A 20,231-nucleotide genomic window follows, 5' to 3' on the forward strand; every position below is an offset into this window, starting at 1 on the left:
AGCCACAGAGGCATAGAAGCTCTCTCTACCTTGGGTGGTTTCACAGCCAAAGCTGTCAAGAAATGGGTGAAAAGTAATTGTTTTCAAGTGTGCCCTTTTACAATCATTTGTTTGCTCTGGCTCTTTCAGGGACAAAGGCTATTGTTGAACACATCCAACTAAACAAATAACTCATCCTGGGGTCCCTTTAACAGCTGCCTTAGTACAATGATCTATTTACATATTAGCCTAAAATTGAAACTGAACTCTTTAATGACATAATCCAGCACTATAGTTCAGAGACACATGTGTTCTACCCAACAGCTGAACAACCTTGTAGGCATATGATTTTTAGAAATAACTTTTTGTGTACCAAGTGATCTTAAGGCGACATCTTAATATACTGTCATGTATTTTCTCCTTTTGTCCCCTCATCGAACCCATGTGGGTGCCTTTTGCCCTCTTTGTTTAGTTACTTGGTAAATAAAGAGAAATACAGAAGGTCTCTGTCACCCATTTTACTATTTGTTGATAAGCTATAGTTGGAGGCCACACTTTACTGTGTATCCCCTATTTATCTTACCCTTCTTCTATGGATTTTACTTTCGTGTGGCTAAAGATTAAAGGATGACCTGCCAGATGTTATAAATTAGCAACAGCCACAATGATTACTAGGCATGCTGTAATAATGTTTCAAAGTTTTACATGATTTCTGAAGTATATTTAGTTTAAACCACTGTGATGGTTTTGTATACGGCTTTTAAAAATTGAAACAGGAAATTAGCTTAAATTTCTTCTTAAGATTGACGGCATCATCAGAAATAAAGTTAAGGACCTATATAAGACACAGACACATAGGCAAAAAAGAGGAAGAAATTACCCTACACACACCCAGACTCATCTGTCTAAAACACTGTTGCAGCTTTGGCTGAGTCAGTTTAATTGACTTCAGTAAGACTATTGGTTCACTGAAACCAAAGCCAGAATGATGGCTCTATCTATCTTCAAATAGGTATTTACACTGCAGACCTCACACAGAGCAAAAATGTTACCATCCTGCTGGGCCGGAACAGCATGAAACTTTAAAAAGAATAATATTATACTTGATTTCAGATAATTTATTGAATCCTACTTCTGAAACGTTTGATGAGAGATCTGTGACCAGAACACATTCCAAAAATTGTAAAAGACAAAATTCCTTAGGCACTAAAATCAAGCTCTTCCTGGATAGCAGCTGAGAGAGTATACGAGGATCATTTTGTTTTCAGCTATAAAAAATGGAAGAATGCATAATCTCCATAAAACCAAAGGTAATTACATTCCAGTTTTTCAGCCAGCAAAAGAGGTGCCTTCAGCATCCTGCAGTTGTTTTGTTCTTAGTGGACTGCCATATGATAAACAAACAGAATTGCTATATGATAAACAAACAGAACACAGTTGAACACTATTAATATTAAATAGATCTGGTGAGGTCTGCCAGAGTATGGACGATAAAAGGCATTTAAAACATTCTTGGAATGCACATTCTAAGTGTGTAGTGTATGTTTCCTTTTAGAAAATTTTATCCATTTAAGCAATTGTTATTTAAATAAATTGATAAGACAGTAAATATAATTGTGATTAATAATAACCTTTCTGAATATTGTAGCTACAACCCATTATACATTTTTCCAAAATATGATAACTTCTATTGGACTTGCTGCATACTAAAATTTCAGTATGCTTGTATTCAATTTTTTTCGTTACTTTGCTCTTGCAGATTCAAATTTTTGTGATGACCTAGAATATCATTATCCCAAAAAACAGAAGCCATAGATTTACCCAAATTAGAACCTTAATTTGTGAATGGAATATTTGTTTAAAACAGTGCTCTAGAATTTAAAATGCTAATTTTGGTTGACAGTTCTAAAGAAGTAATAAAGTATAAATATAGTTAGATGAATTGGGAAAAGGTATAAAATTCAATTCCATTATGATGTTTTTAGTATAAAAAATCAATACTTGATTTTGACAGCACTACATTTCACATGTCAAATATTGTGTTGATGTTGCCTTCTATATAGATTAAAGGAGATTCTGAAGTCAGGTTTTTAAAGTTACTGCTAAACAACAAGACCTATTCTGTCCACTAATTGCTAAACTCAATGACTCAATAACTCAAAATGGTCTTATTGAAATAAAAGACATGTCATTGTCAAAATTGTGATGAAGGTAAGCCATTTTTCATTAAAATTCACTACACATTATTCAAAAACACTTCGTTAAACTCTTGTGTTTATTCATGCATATAACATACCTGAGGACCTAGTTAAAAATTTTTTCCTGGCTAAGATATAATGAATAATAAAAATTGGTTTTAAACCTGTTTGATTTCACTTTGGATATTATTTTTATAAAACATGAACAGCAAATCCTACTTTAGAAAATTTTCCCTAATGCAGTCTGCAGATTGAAAACTAATTCAAATTTTTAAAAAATGTAACCCAAGTATATTTTTGACATTATCATATTAAGAATTTCAGGAATGAAATAGATTTTCATGTAAGACACAAATAAGCCATGTCTTGAAAAATTCTGTTTTGCATGCGGTTGGACAAAGGTTGGAATTTTGAAGTTAAATATCATTCAGTATATACTTGAGGCAGAATGAAGTGATAAAGGCTTAAAGAGTCTAAATATAATTGCCTTTTAATTTTTCACACCTGAAGTACAGATGAAGTCTTTGATTTGCAGGAATAAGAAGCACTTTTATGTATCCCTGTCCTTTGTTCTCCCAGCCCAGCTCCAGAGACTATACTTGTATCCTTATAAAGGCATTCTGTATTGTGACACAGTAATTCTTTTCAAAAAACTTCATTGGCTAAATTAGACTTTTCTACTTACACAATGGCAAAAAATAATAATAATAACTAAACCTAAATTTACCTACTAAAAAAATGTTTGTTTCTGATTTATGGCTTTCAGATATTTTCTGTTACCAACAACACAGAATGTGGGAAGTTACTGGAGGAAATCAAATGTGCACTTTGCTCTCCACATTCTCAAAGCCTGTTCCACTCACCTGAGGGAGAAGTCTTGGAAAGAGACCTAGTACTTCCTCTGCTCTGCAAAGACTATTGCAAAGAATTCTTTTACACTTGCCGAGGCCATATTCCAGGTAAGAAAAAAATGCATAAGTAAAATAAACCACTGTACAATATCCTTGTAAGATACTTGTACTTAAATGCTTATTTACAAAACTTGTAAAATTTATCTTGCCTTTAAAATACCTATTTTGCCTCATAATTAACATTTCCAAATTTATAACTTTTACTGCCTCTAAAGGGAATATTGTAATTTCAGTCTGCAAACATTATAATTGGTTTTGTTGACTTGTTATATATTTCTTGTTAAGCTGGTAATAACAGCTTAACAGATTACAGGTGGTAATCTTTACACACGTTGGATTCTCAACCCAAACTCCTCGTTGGTGCCTTCTTTACCGTAACATCAGCTTCAATATCAAGGCAGCGTCTTCTTCTACATAGCTGATACATATATATATATTGGAGAAAGTCCACTGACTTGTAAGATAGATCATTAAACAAAATATGATTAGGAATCCAAAAAGTAATATCTTACAAAGCACTTTCACATAAAATGACTAATTTTCTCCTCAAAAACCCTGTAAGCTAGGTAGGAAGAGTGGAGTCCTCTCCAATTGGCAGATGAGGAAATCTGAGCCTTGGGAGAAGTCAAACGCCTTAATCAAAGTTATACAATGAGAAGGTGATAGGAGAGATATGGAATTTCTTATGCATATAGTGTCATGAACATGCCTAGTCACTATTGTAGTTTGGACTCCAATAAGCATATATACTCATTGATTAATTTTTATCATCAAAAATTTGTAAATTTTGGTTGCTGTTGCTTTAGTTGGAAGACTCAACATAGAGGAAGAAAATAATTTAACAAGACATTCTGTTTAGTTGGGCAAAGTCACACACAAATCTACTGAAGATTAAGCAGTATTTAAGGAAAAGACAAGCTTTAAGAACCACAGAATGCACCGAGAGAATTTTTTTAAGTGCTATGTACATTTTACTTTTTTCTCTGACCCAGGAAAGTGTAGACTTTTGTATTTTTAATATAGCTCTCTTAATAACCTTATAGAACATTTTGACTAGGGTTGCTTGCTCCTTTGCATCTAGCATAACATATATCTAAACCCATTCAATATGAAAATATTATTATTGTCTTCATAAACCACAGCCATGTTTCTAAGCCTTTTCTCAAGCAGCTGTTTCTTCCTCTTTATCACATTCCCCAAAGCAAAGTAGAATAGGTCACGGTTGCCTAGATGGCCTACAAAGAAGTGATAACAGATTAGATACCATAAAAGTTTGCTGGAAACTTCAAGTCTTGAACATTTGCCTTTAGGACTATAAATTGAAAGTGATATCAACACTTAGCATTTTTATTTACCATTATCTACTTTAGATAACTACAACATGCTAGATTTGGGGACTTAACTGTGGGGGTCTTTATATATTTGAAGTAATTTTAGCTTCCAAAAACAATAAAATAAAAGTAATATCCACTGAAAGAGAGACCACAGCAAACAGCTCAGAGCCAGAACTGCAAGCACCTCGCTCCCCAGATCAACATATGTGGTGACGAATGACAAATTTATTTCTCTACAAAGTTTGTATATATGTAAAACTGCTGAAGTGCATCAAGATGTCAAGTGCTTTTGGTGGCCACCCAGGCTGCTTTGAAAGATAACCAGATGAAAGCTCCACTCTAGAAGTGGACAGAGCAGCAACGGTGCTTTCCAGAGACTCTGGAAGGCTTTACCGACAAGCAGAGGGGGCTGCCCCTGCGTACCTCAAATGCTAATGATCATTCTCAATACTTGCCCCAAAAGTGAGCTGTAATAACACACTCTTTGCATTACTTATGCTAATTGATTTGTTGCCTGGATTGATCCTTGGCATGTAGGTTACCATTTCCTAAAGTACAATAAATAAGATGCTAATCCCCACCCTTCCCTGCCCCTGCCCCCAGCACAGAAGTGTCTTTACAATTGTGCAACACAGATTTTTTGGAAATTACTATAAAAGCAAATTTTAATAGTTTTCCCTTAAGTTGATTTAATGATGTGGTTCACTTTCCTCTGAAGTTCAAAGTGTTGGAACAGCTACTTTGTGATTCTTTTTTAGAAGAAACTAATCAACATATTTTGACTATCCTCATTAATAGCTTCATCTTTCTACAAATCAAAAACTTGAAGAGGAAGGTACCCTGAGGGATGTATTTTGCTAAAAGAAGCCAAATGCTGGAAGAATTGGGAGAGAGAAATGATTCCAGAGACATCTTCATTTGTTCCCTATTGCCCAATGCATGAAGAAATGTACATACAAATGACTTAACCATTTGCTTTGACTTCATGGCTTTAAGAAAGCACAGTCACTTTAGAATATTCATATACCTATAAGATAGCTACTTCCTAGAAAGCTTAATTAAGAAATAGTCATAGTCTGCTTATTTTCCCAAAAATGGGAAAAGATATTACAAAGCAATATAGTGAGTATATACTAGAGTTTTATTAATCATAATATTTTCCAGTTGTGAATTCACTTAGGGAAGTAAATTCTCAAAACTTCTAAAAATGCCAAAAACTCTCCACTTGTTTCTGCAGGACTTTTCTTCTGCTTAACTGAGCAGGGTAGCTACTTTGCTAGTCACTAAAAGAAGGCATAACACTCTCTATGGGAAGCATATCAGTGGACATCTATTGGCCTTGCTTCTTCCTCTGTACCTGTAGTCATAATGATTTTTATCACTCTTCGACCTCATCTTCTCAGCAGTAGGTTATTGTAGCGTGAAATGTCTGCACACAATTAGTTCAATTGGTATAATCCTATTGCTAAGAAGGCCAAGGTCAAGGGTTTAATTCAACTGAATTTTCTAGTCCATAGCCATTCCTAACCCCGGCCAGTTAGCTTACACATGTGTCTTCTTAGTCCCAAGGAGAGTAAACCAGAAGGAATAAACAGATGAATATATCAAAATCCACCACTTCTATTAGAATATGTTCATGAGTAAGTCTTACTCATGAAGAGTCAGTAACTCTTTTTTTTTTTCCTTATCATGATGAGCAGCACTTATAATGAGGAAAAATAACTTTTCCCTGGAATACATGCTGAGAGAAAAGGGAGAACTCAGAATACTCCAAGGAAGCATTTATTTTATACGTCAGTATTTATAGGGTGCTTTGTGGTATAGCAGAACCAGGCTCACGATCCAGGAGAATATTTACAGATCCAAGTTAGTTGATAAATGATCAGAACTTAAAGAAAATACAGCTGCTAGAATATTTGGTGTTTGTTCATTATTAGTAGACCTGACCATATTATGATGATCCCGAGTGAGCTAAACATGCACTTTCAGTAAAATGACAAACAAAAGGGAACCCTGGCAATAAATGTTAAAATATATCTCCCTATTCATCATTGTTCACTGCAGAATTGGGTCATTTAAGGTAAAGTATTAATAAAAGTGTTAGATACTTAAATTCAAATAAAATTACATGATTGTAAAAAAAAAAAAAAGCCCATGTATTTAAGTAAAAATCTTCTGAGTTGGTTTTCACACTTAGGTTATTCAGTTTGTCTAAATTACATAAGAAGCTTGGAGTAAATTTATTGTTAACATTCTGTATTTTTTCTTAATTTGCTAAGCAGGCATCGTACCTCTGGAGCCACCAAGTTTATGAATATGTATTCATTAATCTTTAGATATTCCGTTTGAAAATGACTTCTCATTTCCTCATATTTGTCCCAGTTACTAATTCCCTTTAAATTGGAATCGACCACCAGCATTGTTTATTAATTTCACCTTAAGATGGTATTGGTTAGTAGACAGTAATGCTGAAACACACATTTTTTTTAAGCAAGCTTGAAATTTCTTTTGAATTGCATTTTGAAGTTTTTCTGTGACCCTTCTGGCAAACATCACCTTAAAACTATATTTCTCACTCACATATCCAGTTATAAATATGACCATAGTATGACAGTCTTCCTGCATGCATAATATAGGCATGGAGATTTTGTTGCCTGATGGTAAATATTTCCAAAACAAGCTCTAGCCCAAAACTGTGCAAAGAGTTTGATTTAACAATTTAGTTTTTTTTTTTTCTTTTTACCTCTAAGAGACTTGTTTAACACTATTAGGCAGTTTTCATGTGAATGCTTACCCATTTAAGAAGGGAGGGGAAAAGTTATCTTTTGCAAATGGTGACTTGCTAAAGATGAGTAAATGTTTCTATGGCCTTCATTCCTCTCCCCAGCTTCTAATCCTTGAATTTTTTTTTTCAAAGAAAAATAACTTTCCAATTGCCTTGCCCCTCCCGTGGAGCACTTCCCAGCTGCTTGCCTCTTTTTCTCTGTGCCCCCCACCGCATGCATGTACACACACATACACACACACTCCCAAGGACATCTGCTCTTACTTGCCTGGTTGCCAAGACAAGATCCTTTCCAATAGCCTAGTCAGAAATTGGCAGGGAAGAGTCTCTCTCAGAAAGTTCAGGGTGAGACATTTCACTCAAAAGTTAGGTCAAAATGTACTTCAAGCTTTACAACCATTTGGGACCTTCACATTCTAAGATAAGTTTTAGGTTTGAGGGGTCCTAGGTCAAGCACACAGAAAGTAAACTTGTAGTGTCTTTTATGCGCCATTGATGAGTCTCACTTGGCTGATCCCAAATTCTTATTCTTAGAAATCCTTGCTAAATCTGAATTTGTTATACAACTTCTAAATTTCTACTGAGCTACTCAGTATGTTTATCACAAAATTGATGAGGTGTGAAAATATAATTTGTTATATAAAAATAAAAACTTTAGATATATAATATAAAGTATAAGACCAGAAGCAGCAATTTAGGACCATATATAAGACTGACTCTGGTAGCACCGTCATATTTTGAGAGCAGAAATCATTAGAATGTGGAAGTGAGTCTTGCTAATATGTCCCAGAAAGGTAACACCTTATTAACTCAAATTGTAAAAGTAATATCGAAACTTTTTTGCCATAAAGTTCTTTTCTTTCATATTCAAAGATAGCTGTTTTTATATGATAAAATATTTAATGTGTAAGAAAAGAAAAAACATCTTACTTTTAGATCCTATTAAGTAACTCCGTTGTGTTTTTGTTTTGGCTTGTTGATATGTCAGCTTTTCTGTTTGAGACGATTGAAGGAATATTTTAAATATAATTTTTCTATTACACATTAATCATTATCTCCTATAAGTGAGGTGCAGGAAAAAGGCACTTACATATTTGAAAATGGAGGCTCTGTTTTAAGCACCAATTCATTGCTTGATCATTACACAGTGAGTCAGTTGTTTATTATAGCATATAATGACCTTGTGTTATTCATTAGATTTATTATTTAATCTTATGTAAGTGGCAATACACTAAGACTTATAAAATGACCAAAACTGGCACCTGATGGCCTGTCTCCTTCTTGATTCTTGTTTGTTCATCTGAGGAAGTTATTTAGTATTGTGGGAAAAAATGCTAAATACTGATGAGATACGCTCACAGGTACAACATACAGTAACTAGAGAATCTTGAAAAGACATCAATGCAATAGCAAGATAAATGCTGAGTTTGTCTTATTTGTACTTCATAGGAGCCTTTTAATACCCAATACAATATTATTTCACTTTTACCACAATTTTTAAATTAGTTTAAAACACAAATGGGAGTCCCAACTCCCGATATTTTTCATTCTTTTTATTTAGTATTTATTTATTTTTTCAGACGGTGTCTCGCTCTGTGGCTCAGGCTAGAGTGCAGTGGTGTGTTCTCAGTTCACTCCAACCTCCACCTCCCGGTTCAAGTGATTCTCCTGCCTCAGCCTCCCAAATAGCTAGGATTATAGGTGCATGCCACCATGCCCTGCTAATTTTTATATTTTTAGTAGAGACGGGGTTTCGCCATGTTGACCAGGTTGGTCTCAAACTCCTGACCTCAGGTGATCCACCCACCTCAGCCTCACAAAGTGGTGGGATTACAGGACTGTTTTTATTTCAGTCTAGGTTCTTCCTAAAATATCCACCTAGTTTCTCAAAATTGTTTTCCTCATCTTATATCTTTCAAATAAGGTGGTTTTACTATGACATTAAGTGCTTCTAATGAGTCTTTTTATATTTTTTAAAGGTTTCCTTCAAACAACTGCGGATGAGTTTTGCTTTTACTATGCAAGAAAAGATGGTGGGTTGTGCTTTCCAGATTTTCCAAGAAAACAAGTCAGAGGACCAGCATCTAACTACTTGGACCAGATGGAAGAATATGACAAAGTGGAAGAGATCAGCAGGTTCATAAAGATAAATGCTCTTTAATCTTTTTAAAAAAACCCAACTGACAAATCTTGTGGTTTTGACAGTGAATCAACTGTCTGTGCTTATGTTCAGCAGCTATATCCTCCAGATGCTTTATTTTTTTCTTTGTGGTAGTTTGTTTCTCTAAAATTCTAGCTTAAATGCTTTTAATACTTAGACTACTAATCGTATATTATGAGCTTGGCTTCTCTATGACTCATGTGAATTTTATGGGTATAGTTTTAAGCCTGAATTTTATGATTGTTGTTAGTCTATGGCACTGTGAAAATGTTCAGCACAATTACTATTAGCAAATCAGATTTTTCTAAATAGATCTTAGAACTTTCTCTCTACATGCCTTCCATAAGGTTTATTTATTGTGAGTAGAACTAATTTTAATTATAGTCGCTGAAATATGAGAAAATGAGATTATGACATTTGAAAATATATACATGTTTTGATTCTCTTATTTTACGTTCTGATAGAAGGCTGTTTTGTTTTTTGCCATTGAAAGAATTTAAAAGAACCACTTAAAAGAATTATATTGTGACCCTTGGGTTAGCAAGCACTTCATGGTTCTCAAAACCATGATTCCTAGAGGAAATAGAGTTTGAAAAGGATGCCAAGTGCATCCCTTATCTCCTTCATCTCAAGAAAAGCTTACTGGTTTTCTTTAATTTGTTTAGAAAGCACAAACACAACTGCTTCTGTATTCAGGAGGTTGTGAGTGGGCTGCGGCAGCCCGTTGGTGCCCTGCATAGTGGGGATGGCTCGCACCGTCTCTTCATTCTGGAAAAAGAAGGTTATGTGAAGATACTTACCCCTGAAGGAGAAATTTTCAAGGAGCCTTATTTGGACATTCACAAACTTGTTCAAAGTGGAATAAAGGTTGGCTTTTTAAATTTTATTTATTTTTGTGCTGGCTATGTTAATTTTATTTTAGTGTTACCTTCCTCACTGAAGGTATTTCTTTGTAATAAAAGAAAGAATCTTGCAGGAGAAAATAAGGGGGCAACATAAGAAACAATAATTATGGCACCTGAATTAGGACAGTGACATTAAATTTCTGTTATTTGTTGACTATTGTGCGCTGCAATCGAATTGATATTTGACATGCTTTCCCCATGTAATTGACCCATTTAAAGGAATCTTTGGCTTTATAAAGTATTTGTTTAAATATTGTTTAATGGGCATAACACAGGATTGTACATCAGCATTTGCTAGTAGAAACAAAGAGGTCTTTTGGTTATTTTGGCAATTGCAAATCATTCTTTCACCATCTCTGTTTTTGAGTCTGTCTCATAAAAAATACTACTTATACTACAACTTCCTTGTACAATGTTTTTACAGGTAAGTCAAATATTTCTATAATTAGCCATCTATAAAACATATATTGCCCTCTTTTTCACTTCTCTAATTTGAATTCTCATTTTAAATCACCTAGGTATGTAAACAAAATTATTGTCAAGTTTGTTTCACAAGAGTGACACAGTACAACATTAGCAGTACTAAACCATAAAGCAAATTATGACGTTCTAAAATTAAGACACATTTAATAGCTCATGTCTATTTTAGAATGAAACAAAGTAACAATATGATTTGGGAAGAACTGGTTATCCTTTTCATTTCTTAACTGAAAAAAAAAAAAAAAACCTGAAGGAGGATTTGTAGTCTTCTACTCACATAGAAATGAACTCTTTCTTGCTTTGTTGTGCTGTACTCCAGTGGTAAGAAGACCCAAATCAGAAGAAACAAGTCAGGAAAAATATAGATATATTCCTGCTATCTGTTTCATTTTCTTATCGTGTGAGAGTTAAGATGACTCCAGTCTTTATTTTTTATCATTGTTAATAATGTTATTTATTATTCATGTACATTTTACTTAATCTGGTCATGGATGACTTCCTTAATATTCATTCACAGGAAGGGCATTACTGAGTTGAAGATTATAACCATAATACATATTGCCAATTTGCTTTAAAAATATTTTCAGATATTTGAGAATAATACTAATTATTTGAGAGAACTGATATTAATATTAACAATAGTTTTCTAATGTGCTTTGAGTAAAAATGTTGGTATTAAAAAGATATGTATGATGTAATATAGATGTAAGGAGGGCTCAGAATACTGGAAAATTTTTTATAACAAGAACTGATGTTCTTGTTTCTACCTCAATTTGACTGCCTTTTAAATCAGGGTTCCTTCAGCATCCCTATTTCAATTTACACCCTTCGTAGGGCTCTCTGATGATTCATTGCCATATTCAGCTCTGACATGGAGATGTTTCATTATGTAATAAAATTGTACAAGCAAGGATATAACAGTACCTTGGTTCTGAGTATGTGTGTTCTGCAGTCTTCCAGGAATTCTGCAGTACTTGGCCAAATTTACAAGAAAACTTGCAGAATTTGGACCTCCTTTTCCAGAAGAGCTCCCGGGTTTCTGGGGCCTAAAATATACTTCAAAACCTGTTATTCTGGTGAACTTATATGACATATTTTAAGATGCAATATTTTAAATTCCTTTGCTGTTTTAGCACTAATTATGTCCACAAGATAGGAATATATCACATGGATATCAGAGTGTATAGTGACTAATAAGATCACATCCTTCTTACTTCAAGCAGGTCATGCTGCACGTGGCCTTTATCTCAGTGTCTATGGAACTCCCCGATTGGAAGAGTTAAGGCCACTGTCAGTATGATGGGGCAGATACCACCACATTTATGAGTTGATCATAGCACTGATTTTGGTGGTTGCCCCTCAGAGACTTGTAATGTAAAAGCATTTTCACAGCTATTTCTGGCTTCTTTAATATATGAAAGTTATCATATATTTATGACAGTATTCTGTGTTTGTCAATAATCATTTTGCATAAGTAATGCCAATACGAATTTTCATAAATTATTATACATATCAACTATTCTATTTTTTCAGTTTTAAAATCCTAAGAGAGAGCATAAAGCTGTTTAACAGACTAAAGTATTAGTTGCAATACTCAAATCACAGAATTGGTAATACATACTAAACCCAACCTCCACACATTTGAAATTGAGAATAATACAAACCACATTGCAGAACCCCTTCACAATTACATTAATTGATGACTAAGAGGAATATGTTAAGTCAGACATAAGGAGGAATTTCTGATTATAAGAGTTTCTAAAATCTATTGCTGGCTGTTTAAAAAAATCTGGAATTCCTTGTCTGCTAATGTAAATTAATTGGGAGTGATTTCTGTCACATGGTAAAGGCTGACCTTTTTTAAGGCCAAGAGTTGGACTTGCTTATCTCTTTAAACCTCTACCAACTCTGATTCTTATAAGTGCTTGAAAGGGATGCCATCAGCCAAGAGCCAATCGTAAGGGAACTTGGACAACTCTTCCTAAATGGGTCCTAACTGAAGCTAAAAAGATGACGTCTTATTTTTACACACCAAGATCGTGCTGCCTAAATTGTAGGAGATTGTAGTACCCTGGGGGCTAAACTGTCTGCAGTTCACAGAGAAAAAGTTAATCTGCAAAAAATGCAAAGCACAAGCTAAAGAATTAACTTCTTTTTGCCATAGAAAAAAAAGTTGTGGCATTGAGATTAAAGAGTAAGTCAGGAATATGTTTTTAAAATATGTAGTGATTTGATAGCTCTTTGATGATAGTGTACTCTACAAGCTAATCACTAATACTGGCACTGTGAAGAATGGGCCACATGTCAAACTGATGAGCAACCTTTAAAACTTTCATTGTGTGTGTGCATGTGCACATGCAGTGTTGTTATTGTTGTGTTGTTATCATTTTATTCCAAAGGGCAAAAATTACAAAAATTTTACTATCTCCAGAAAGAAACACTTCTTTAAGATACTGGGTGATTTGAAATCTTTAAATTGAGCTTATATCTGAGCTCTGAAATCAGAGCTTCTGGCAAGTGCTGGAACCAGCTTTGTCTATCTAAAGTCCTTGGCAATGACAGACTAATGCCTCTAATGATACTGTGAAGAATGGCTTCACAGTATAATCACCCAGGAGCTTTCAAAAATTCTTATAGCCAAGTTGGGTGTGGTGTCTCATGCCTGTAATTCCAACACTTTGGGAGGCCAAGGCAGGAGGATTACTTGAGGTCAGAAGTTCCAGACCAACCTGGCCAATATGTTGAAACCATGTCTCTAATAAAATTACGAAAAAAATTAGCCGGGCATGGTGGCATGCACCTGTAGTCCCAGCTACTCAGAAGGCTGAGGCAAGAGAATCACTTGAACTGAACCTGGGAGGCGGAGGTTGCAGTGAGCCAAGATCATGCCTCTGCACTCTAGACTAGGCAACAGAGCGAGACTTCATTTCAAAAAAAAAAAAACTTCTTATACCCCAAAACAGTCAGTCAGAATATCTGGGGTTGGCACCCAGGCATCAATATGTTTTTAAAGCTTTCCCAGGTAATTCCAATGTGTAGCCAATTTGAAAACCACTGATGTAGACTGAGCCAAACTTCTGGATCACTTACACATTGAATGAGACATATTTTCTCTGCCAAGCCTACACCCAAGTCCTATTCCTGACTTAACAACTAAGAGCAGGTGGTTGGATACCAGTTGTCATTTGCCCTGTACCTTTTCTAATTTACTTAGCTGATATATATTACTTATCCAACTTGAGTGAGGAATTGGGTTAATTCTGGCAGCATGTAAGATGCTTGATATAAAGCATATGAAATAGCATTTGAAAAAAATGGTATTTAAAAATCTCAAGTTAATTCTAACTGGGAAATGGCTTTACCCATTAATCTTTTTCTGTTTTTGTTCCATTTTGGAATCCGGTGCTCAGCTAGTTGGCAAAATTGCTATTGTTCCTGTTCTTAAAATATGTGGATTGTGATTATATATATAAACCCTTGTTAAAAGCAACAAGGCCACCAGAAGATACTCTAGTGTAATTTCACCAAAATGCCCCTGACTGCCAAGAATGTGAAAGTCAGCCTTAGCTTTGCATGTGTGTTAAAGGAAGGATATGCCCGCACCTGTCACTTGGCAGGGTGGCCCCTCAAGGAAACTAGCAAACACCATTCTCCGCCACTTAGTTCTTGCGAGTGGTCAGAGGATGAAGAGGTTCACACCCTCAGCAGCCCTCGGCTAGCAGCACACAGCAGACACAGCTGAAAGCCTTGTCTATCATTGGAACAAGTGTCACTGGACTCCTGTCCCTCTCTATCTACTTGGATCCTCATTTCAAAAGATGCTTTTAGAAGCAGTCCTTTTACCAGGGGAGGAGAGGACATGAGGCTGAAAGCTGCTAATTGTCTGGGTGACTGAGCCAATTGAGGTGGAGCTCTTGAGAGACAGCAGTCCCGGTGCCCGGGAGTCACAGCAGCATGTGGAGGAGGATGCAGGGTCCACCAGGGCAAGCCCTGATGGGGCAGCCTCTAGTTTCACAGGCTTGTAAATCACAAACATAATTATGAGTATCAAAAATTTAGTGAAATCTAAGTCCTCATCAACCATGGAGGCTGATGTTCCATTTCTCTGAACTTTGTCAAACCTTTTTACATTTTTTTCTTTGACTTGCAATCTTAAGGCAACCCATGAAGCATTAGTGTATTTTTGCTTGAGTGAAATGAGTCAAAGCAGATTGAGAAGCAATTATTTTTCAAAAGTAGTATTGGTAACATAGCATGCATACACATTATACACACATACACATATGGTGATTACTAGATCATGTAACAAATGCTTCCCCAGAAAAACTGCTGAGAACTCTGCTTTTAAGCACACATTAGGTTAGAATAAAGCCTGTGTTGATAGAAAGAAAGCAACAGATTATATTTGTTAAATATTACAATAGAAGAATCACCATTGTGGCACATTTTTGTATACTGAATGGCATTTTTACTTTTTGACTTATCAGATTACTGCTCAGAAGTCATAATGCCTCATCTAAAAGAGAGTTGCTATAGTGGTGGAAATAAACAATAAATAAACTCATTAAAAAGTGGTAGAAATTGTCTTCCCCAAAATAAAAATTTTTAAGCAACTTCTTTATAGTTTAAAATTCTGGTTATAAACCATTTATGTTATGTAAAAATATAAACAAAATGCAGATTGCAAATAAAGATGTTTTTATTTGTTTTTTGTGTGTTTGTTTATTTTTTGAGACAGAGTCTTGCTCTGTTGCCCAGGCTGCCGAGTGCAGTGGTGCGATCTCAGCTCACTGTAACCTCCTGGGTTCAAGAGATTCTCCTGCCTCAGCCTTCTGAGTAGCTGGGATTACAGGCATGTGCCACCATGCCTGGCTAATTTTTGTAGTTTTAGTAGAGACAGGGTTTCCTCATGTTGCCCAGGCTGTTCTCAAACTCCTGGACTCAAGCGATGCACCTGCCTCAGCCTCCCAAAGTGCTGGGATTCCACCACACTTGGCCTCTTATAAGTAAAGTTTTTGACTGCAGTTATTTCTAATATCAATGTAGTAATGACATGGCTTTTAATCCAACTATTTTTATTTTATTGAGTGTTGCTGATCCTTTATATCACAATGCTCTGTACTCTGTGAAAAATGTCATTTTCAATTTTTATGTAAGTTTAATCTCATTTTAAATGTATAAATGCCCACAAAGAAAAATTATTTTTCATAAAGCCAAAAGTCCCTTAATAATGTGAAATAACCTCAGTGTAATTTTTCATTTGGTTGAGTTAGTTTTTGCTCCTGGTATTCTTTCATTATTTTTGAATTTGCTATTCTATTGATAAAACCTTTTAATAAGTATAAATGTGCATTTATGTGGTTATGCCAGTTTAAGGCAGTTTAATCTATAGCTTATTTTCCATCATATTTTTTACTGAAGCAGAAACTGGAGTGACAGATGCCATGTTTCTCCAGTTGAGTAGAGAAAGCCCTGCCTTCTCCTAAATTTTAGGTCCCATCAGTCACAGCAGAGGTGAGGAAAGTTTTTACATTAATATCTTTATATTTACCTAAGATTTGAAGGGCAAAGGAAATAGAAGCTATAAATCTGAGCAATCTCATGGTAATCACTTAAAACAAGTGAAAAACTGGGAAATCTGGACCCTAGAAAAAGTCTGCCATCTTTAAAGGGCATCTCTTTAAGTGAGATATCTACCATCTTCTACAGACCGTCTCTGACTAGAAAAAATAAGAAAATCTATTGATGATATAAGTTATCATTGTTTTCCAGTGGCTGTATTACCTCATAAAAAGAAAATATCAAACATCACAAAACTATCTCTAAATGGCAGAGAATTCCCTTTGGTACAGAATTCCCTTTTGAAGATTGTTTCCTGATACTACAGTCGTGTGTGTGTGTGTGTGTGTGTGTGTGTGTGTGTGTGTGTGTGATGAGAACACTTAAGAAATCTATTCTCTTAGCAAATTTCAAGTATACAATAAAGTTTAATACTACAGTCTTCAAGCAAGCCATGTTGTTAGCAGACACTCTCTTCTTCTTTCTTATTAATCATAACCACCACTTTTTAAGTCCTTACTTTCATAGTCATTTCACTGATTACTTCTGGAATCCCTGTCAGGTAGGTGTTAATATCCCTTTTCACAGATGAAGGGACTGAGGCCCACATGTTAAGGAAACTGCCCCGATACCACAGCTAGCAAGTACCACAGACAGATTTCAAATGCAGTTTGTCTGACGCTGTGCTCTCAACCAGGGTGCTAAGCTGCTAAATGCTGCTATATGCCTCTAATGAGTGGCACCGCATGAGAGGAGAGACTGCAGAGCATGTTAAGAAAACAAGATTGGTGATGGTTGGTGTCAGCATGCTCAATGAGGAGGCTGAGAGCCCAGCATCTAGAGTCATGGATAGACACCTGGGTTCTGACCACTCTTCCTACCAAGTCTTACTGGTTGTTTGGCCTTGGGCAAGTTGTGTAACCTGTCTAGGCTCACTTTCTCTATCTGTTAAATAGAGACAATAAAAGGTCACACCTAATATTTTGCAAGCACAATCACACATAAATGTGAAGTGCTTTGTAAGCTGTTAACCATCATCTATCATACTAACATAAAAAGGAGGGGAAGAAAGAAAATATGCATGACTCACAAGCTCCAGTGACCACGGCTAGCAATACACCCTGGGGTTGAAACAGTCCCTCATAAAATGAATTTTGGTGGCTCACTTCCAATCCCAGCATTTTGGGAGGCTGAAGCAGGAAAATCACTTGAGGCCAGGAGTTCAAGACCAGCTTTATCAACATAGCGACACCCCATCTTCTACCAAAAATTTAAACATGAGCCAGGTGTGATGGCATGCACCTATAGTCTCAGCTACTCAAGAGGCTCAGCGAGAGGATCCCTTGAGCCGGGGAGTTCAAGGTTGCAGTGAGCTATGATTTTGCCACCACACTCCAGCCTGAGTGACAGAGTCAGACCTCATCTCAAAAAAATAATAAATAATAAATAATAAATAGAACAAAATGTATCTGTATAACTTACGGGAAACTCATGATAGTGTTAGCATTCGCACCAAAATAATACGGCAGTCCCTTGGAAACAAAGTTATTGACGCATGTGGAGTGGCTTTCTTTACCTCAGAAAGATAAACCTCGGATATGTTTTCTATTTAAATGTGTTACTAGAGAAAAACAACACCTTTTGACAGCATCAACTTTGGACATTAATTATAGGGTATTGCTGCCCACCTCACTGCAAAGTCCCCAGCTCTGGAGTTTCTTGAAGCACATGACTAACGATGACTAAGCACAAAGCAGCTGACCCATAAGAACTACAGCAATCTTTCAGCAGCATTTCCTTGCTTTCATAGTAGTTTTTCTCAACCTGGATATTATAGTAATGTCGGTCTTTTTTGTGTTTATTTTGGAACATGGTTTCTGTCAATCTACCACAGAGTTAATAAATTGTAGGATTTGCAAAGGAAATATACTGGGACTGAAAAGTAAGAAGGCACATATTTTTGCCCGCTAGCAGCTATGGCTCACAGCACAGATTTAGAATGTCAGTTGGGAGGGGGGCAATTGGGTAAAGCTGCTATAAAATTAACATGAAATGGATGTTACAGAGAGTATATTTCTCAAGAAATTATTATTATTATTATTATTTTGAAAAGCAGATCAGGCCAGGCGCAGTGGCTCACACTTGTAATCCCAGCACTTTGGGAGGCCGAGCCGGAGGACCATTTGACGTCAGGAATTCAAGACCAGCCTGGCCGACGTGGTGAAACCCCGTCTCTATTAAAAATATAAAAACTAGCCGGGTATGGTGGCAGATGCCTATAATCCCAGCTACTTGGGAAGCTGAGGCAGGAGAATCACTTGAACCCTGGAGGCGGAGGTTGCAGTGAGCCGAGATCGCGCCACGCCACTGCACTCGAGCCTGGGTGACAGTCAGATTCCATCTCAAAGAAAAAAAGCACATCAGTAAAATGTGCCATGAAATCAGAGAAGAGAGAACTTTAAAAGATTTTAAAGTTAAATAACAGCAACAGTAGACAGTAGACATTATCAGTGAAATGTGCTGAAGATCGGGTGCAAGAATACATAAGTGGGGCCGCTCTTAGTGGCTCACGCCTGTAATCCCAGCACTTTGGGAGGCCTAGGCGGGCAGATCACGAGGTCAAGAGATCGAGATGATCATGGCCAATATAGTGAAACCCCTTCTTTACTAAAAATACAAAAATTAGCTGGGTGTGGGGGTGCACACCTGTAGTCCCAGCTACTCAGGAGGCTGAGGTAGGAGAATCGCTTGAACCTGGGAGGCAGACGGTGCAGTGAGCCGAGATCACGCCACTGCACTCTAGCCTGGTGACAGAGCGAGAGTCCATCTCAAAGAAAAACAAAACAAAACAAAAGAATATATAAATGAAAGAGCCCCAACTACCTATCTCTCAAACCTCAGGCTACAATACTCCCTCTTTCTATCACATTGATAAATTTTTTATATAAAGTCTAAATCTGTAAGCAAATTTGCTCTTTGGTTTGTGTCTACCTTTCTATGACCAACTTTGGAAGTTTGTTTATGTAGTGTAAGGCTTTTAACAGACTTCTTTCATCTTTGCACTTATATAGTAAGTATACACATACATTTATTTTATATAATATATAATATTTATATGCAATAAGTATGTGTAACAAATGTCAATTACTACAATACATTTTAAGGTATTTGTTGATAGTAGTCATCAATTGATATTTAATTTTAAAGTCTATAATTATGTTGAGCTATTACAAATCAAAGTGCCCAGAACTGAGGACATAATCAAAAGTGTTTTAAAAACTAGATCATTGGCTAGAAATTAAAATTATCTTTGGACCTTTCAGTCAAATATGTTCTGAAAAATAAGATGCTATTTATCAAGACCATTTTATAACGTGTTATCATGAGAAAAGTTTTTTCTAAATCATGTAACTTTCTATCCAGCATGACCTGTGATACCAGCTGACAATGTATATGGTCACAGTGGCACTCAGGAATTACCATCAGAAGGGAGGTCAAATTGGAATCCTTTATCTAAAGAATTTCCATTTTACTCAATCTGTACATGTCATATACACCTTAAAGTTCATCTATTCACTCACTTAAAATATTATGCAATTCCTCAGTCCTCAGCTTCAACTTACAGAAAATCTATTAAAAATAACAACTTGTTTAAGATAAAATATGTGGTAATTACTCTATCATACCTCTATGTAGTAGAGTAACAAAAAAAGAGAATGTCAGTGAATATGATCTAAACTAATTCCATCATTGCTAGCAGTTGAAATAATTTAATCTGATTATAGAACTAAATCCAGTAAACTGAAGTTTAACACAAAAATAAAGCATTATTTTAAAATATCTTACAGTTTTATATATGGCCACAAAAATTCTTGTGGAAAGAGTTTTTTCAAACATGCAAATATTGAATAATGTGACT

At 35.7% G+C, this 20,231-nt stretch overlaps 1 protein-coding gene across 2 annotated transcripts in view; it reads left to right on the forward strand.

Annotated features, from left to right (window-relative positions):
* Positions 1 to 20,231, forward strand: part of HHIP (hedgehog interacting protein) — a 94,754-nt gene that overhangs the window by 3,546 nt on the left and 70,977 nt on the right. For both annotated transcript variants that reach the window (XM_009448363.5, XM_001146476.7), the window contains exons 2-4: positions 2,944 to 3,136; positions 9,187 to 9,343; positions 10,034 to 10,235. In XM_009448363.5, the coding sequence (XP_009446638.1) occupies positions 2,944 to 3,136; positions 9,187 to 9,343; positions 10,034 to 10,235 (552 nt within the window). The remainder of the gene's footprint in view (positions 1 to 2,943; positions 3,137 to 9,186; positions 9,344 to 10,033; positions 10,236 to 20,231) is intronic.

This window comes from Pan troglodytes, chromosome 3, assembly GCF_028858775.2.
Source record: "Pan troglodytes isolate AG18354 chromosome 3, NHGRI_mPanTro3-v2.0_pri, whole genome shotgun sequence".
NCBI classification, from domain to species: Eukaryota; Metazoa; Chordata; class Mammalia; order Primates; family Hominidae; genus Pan; species Pan troglodytes.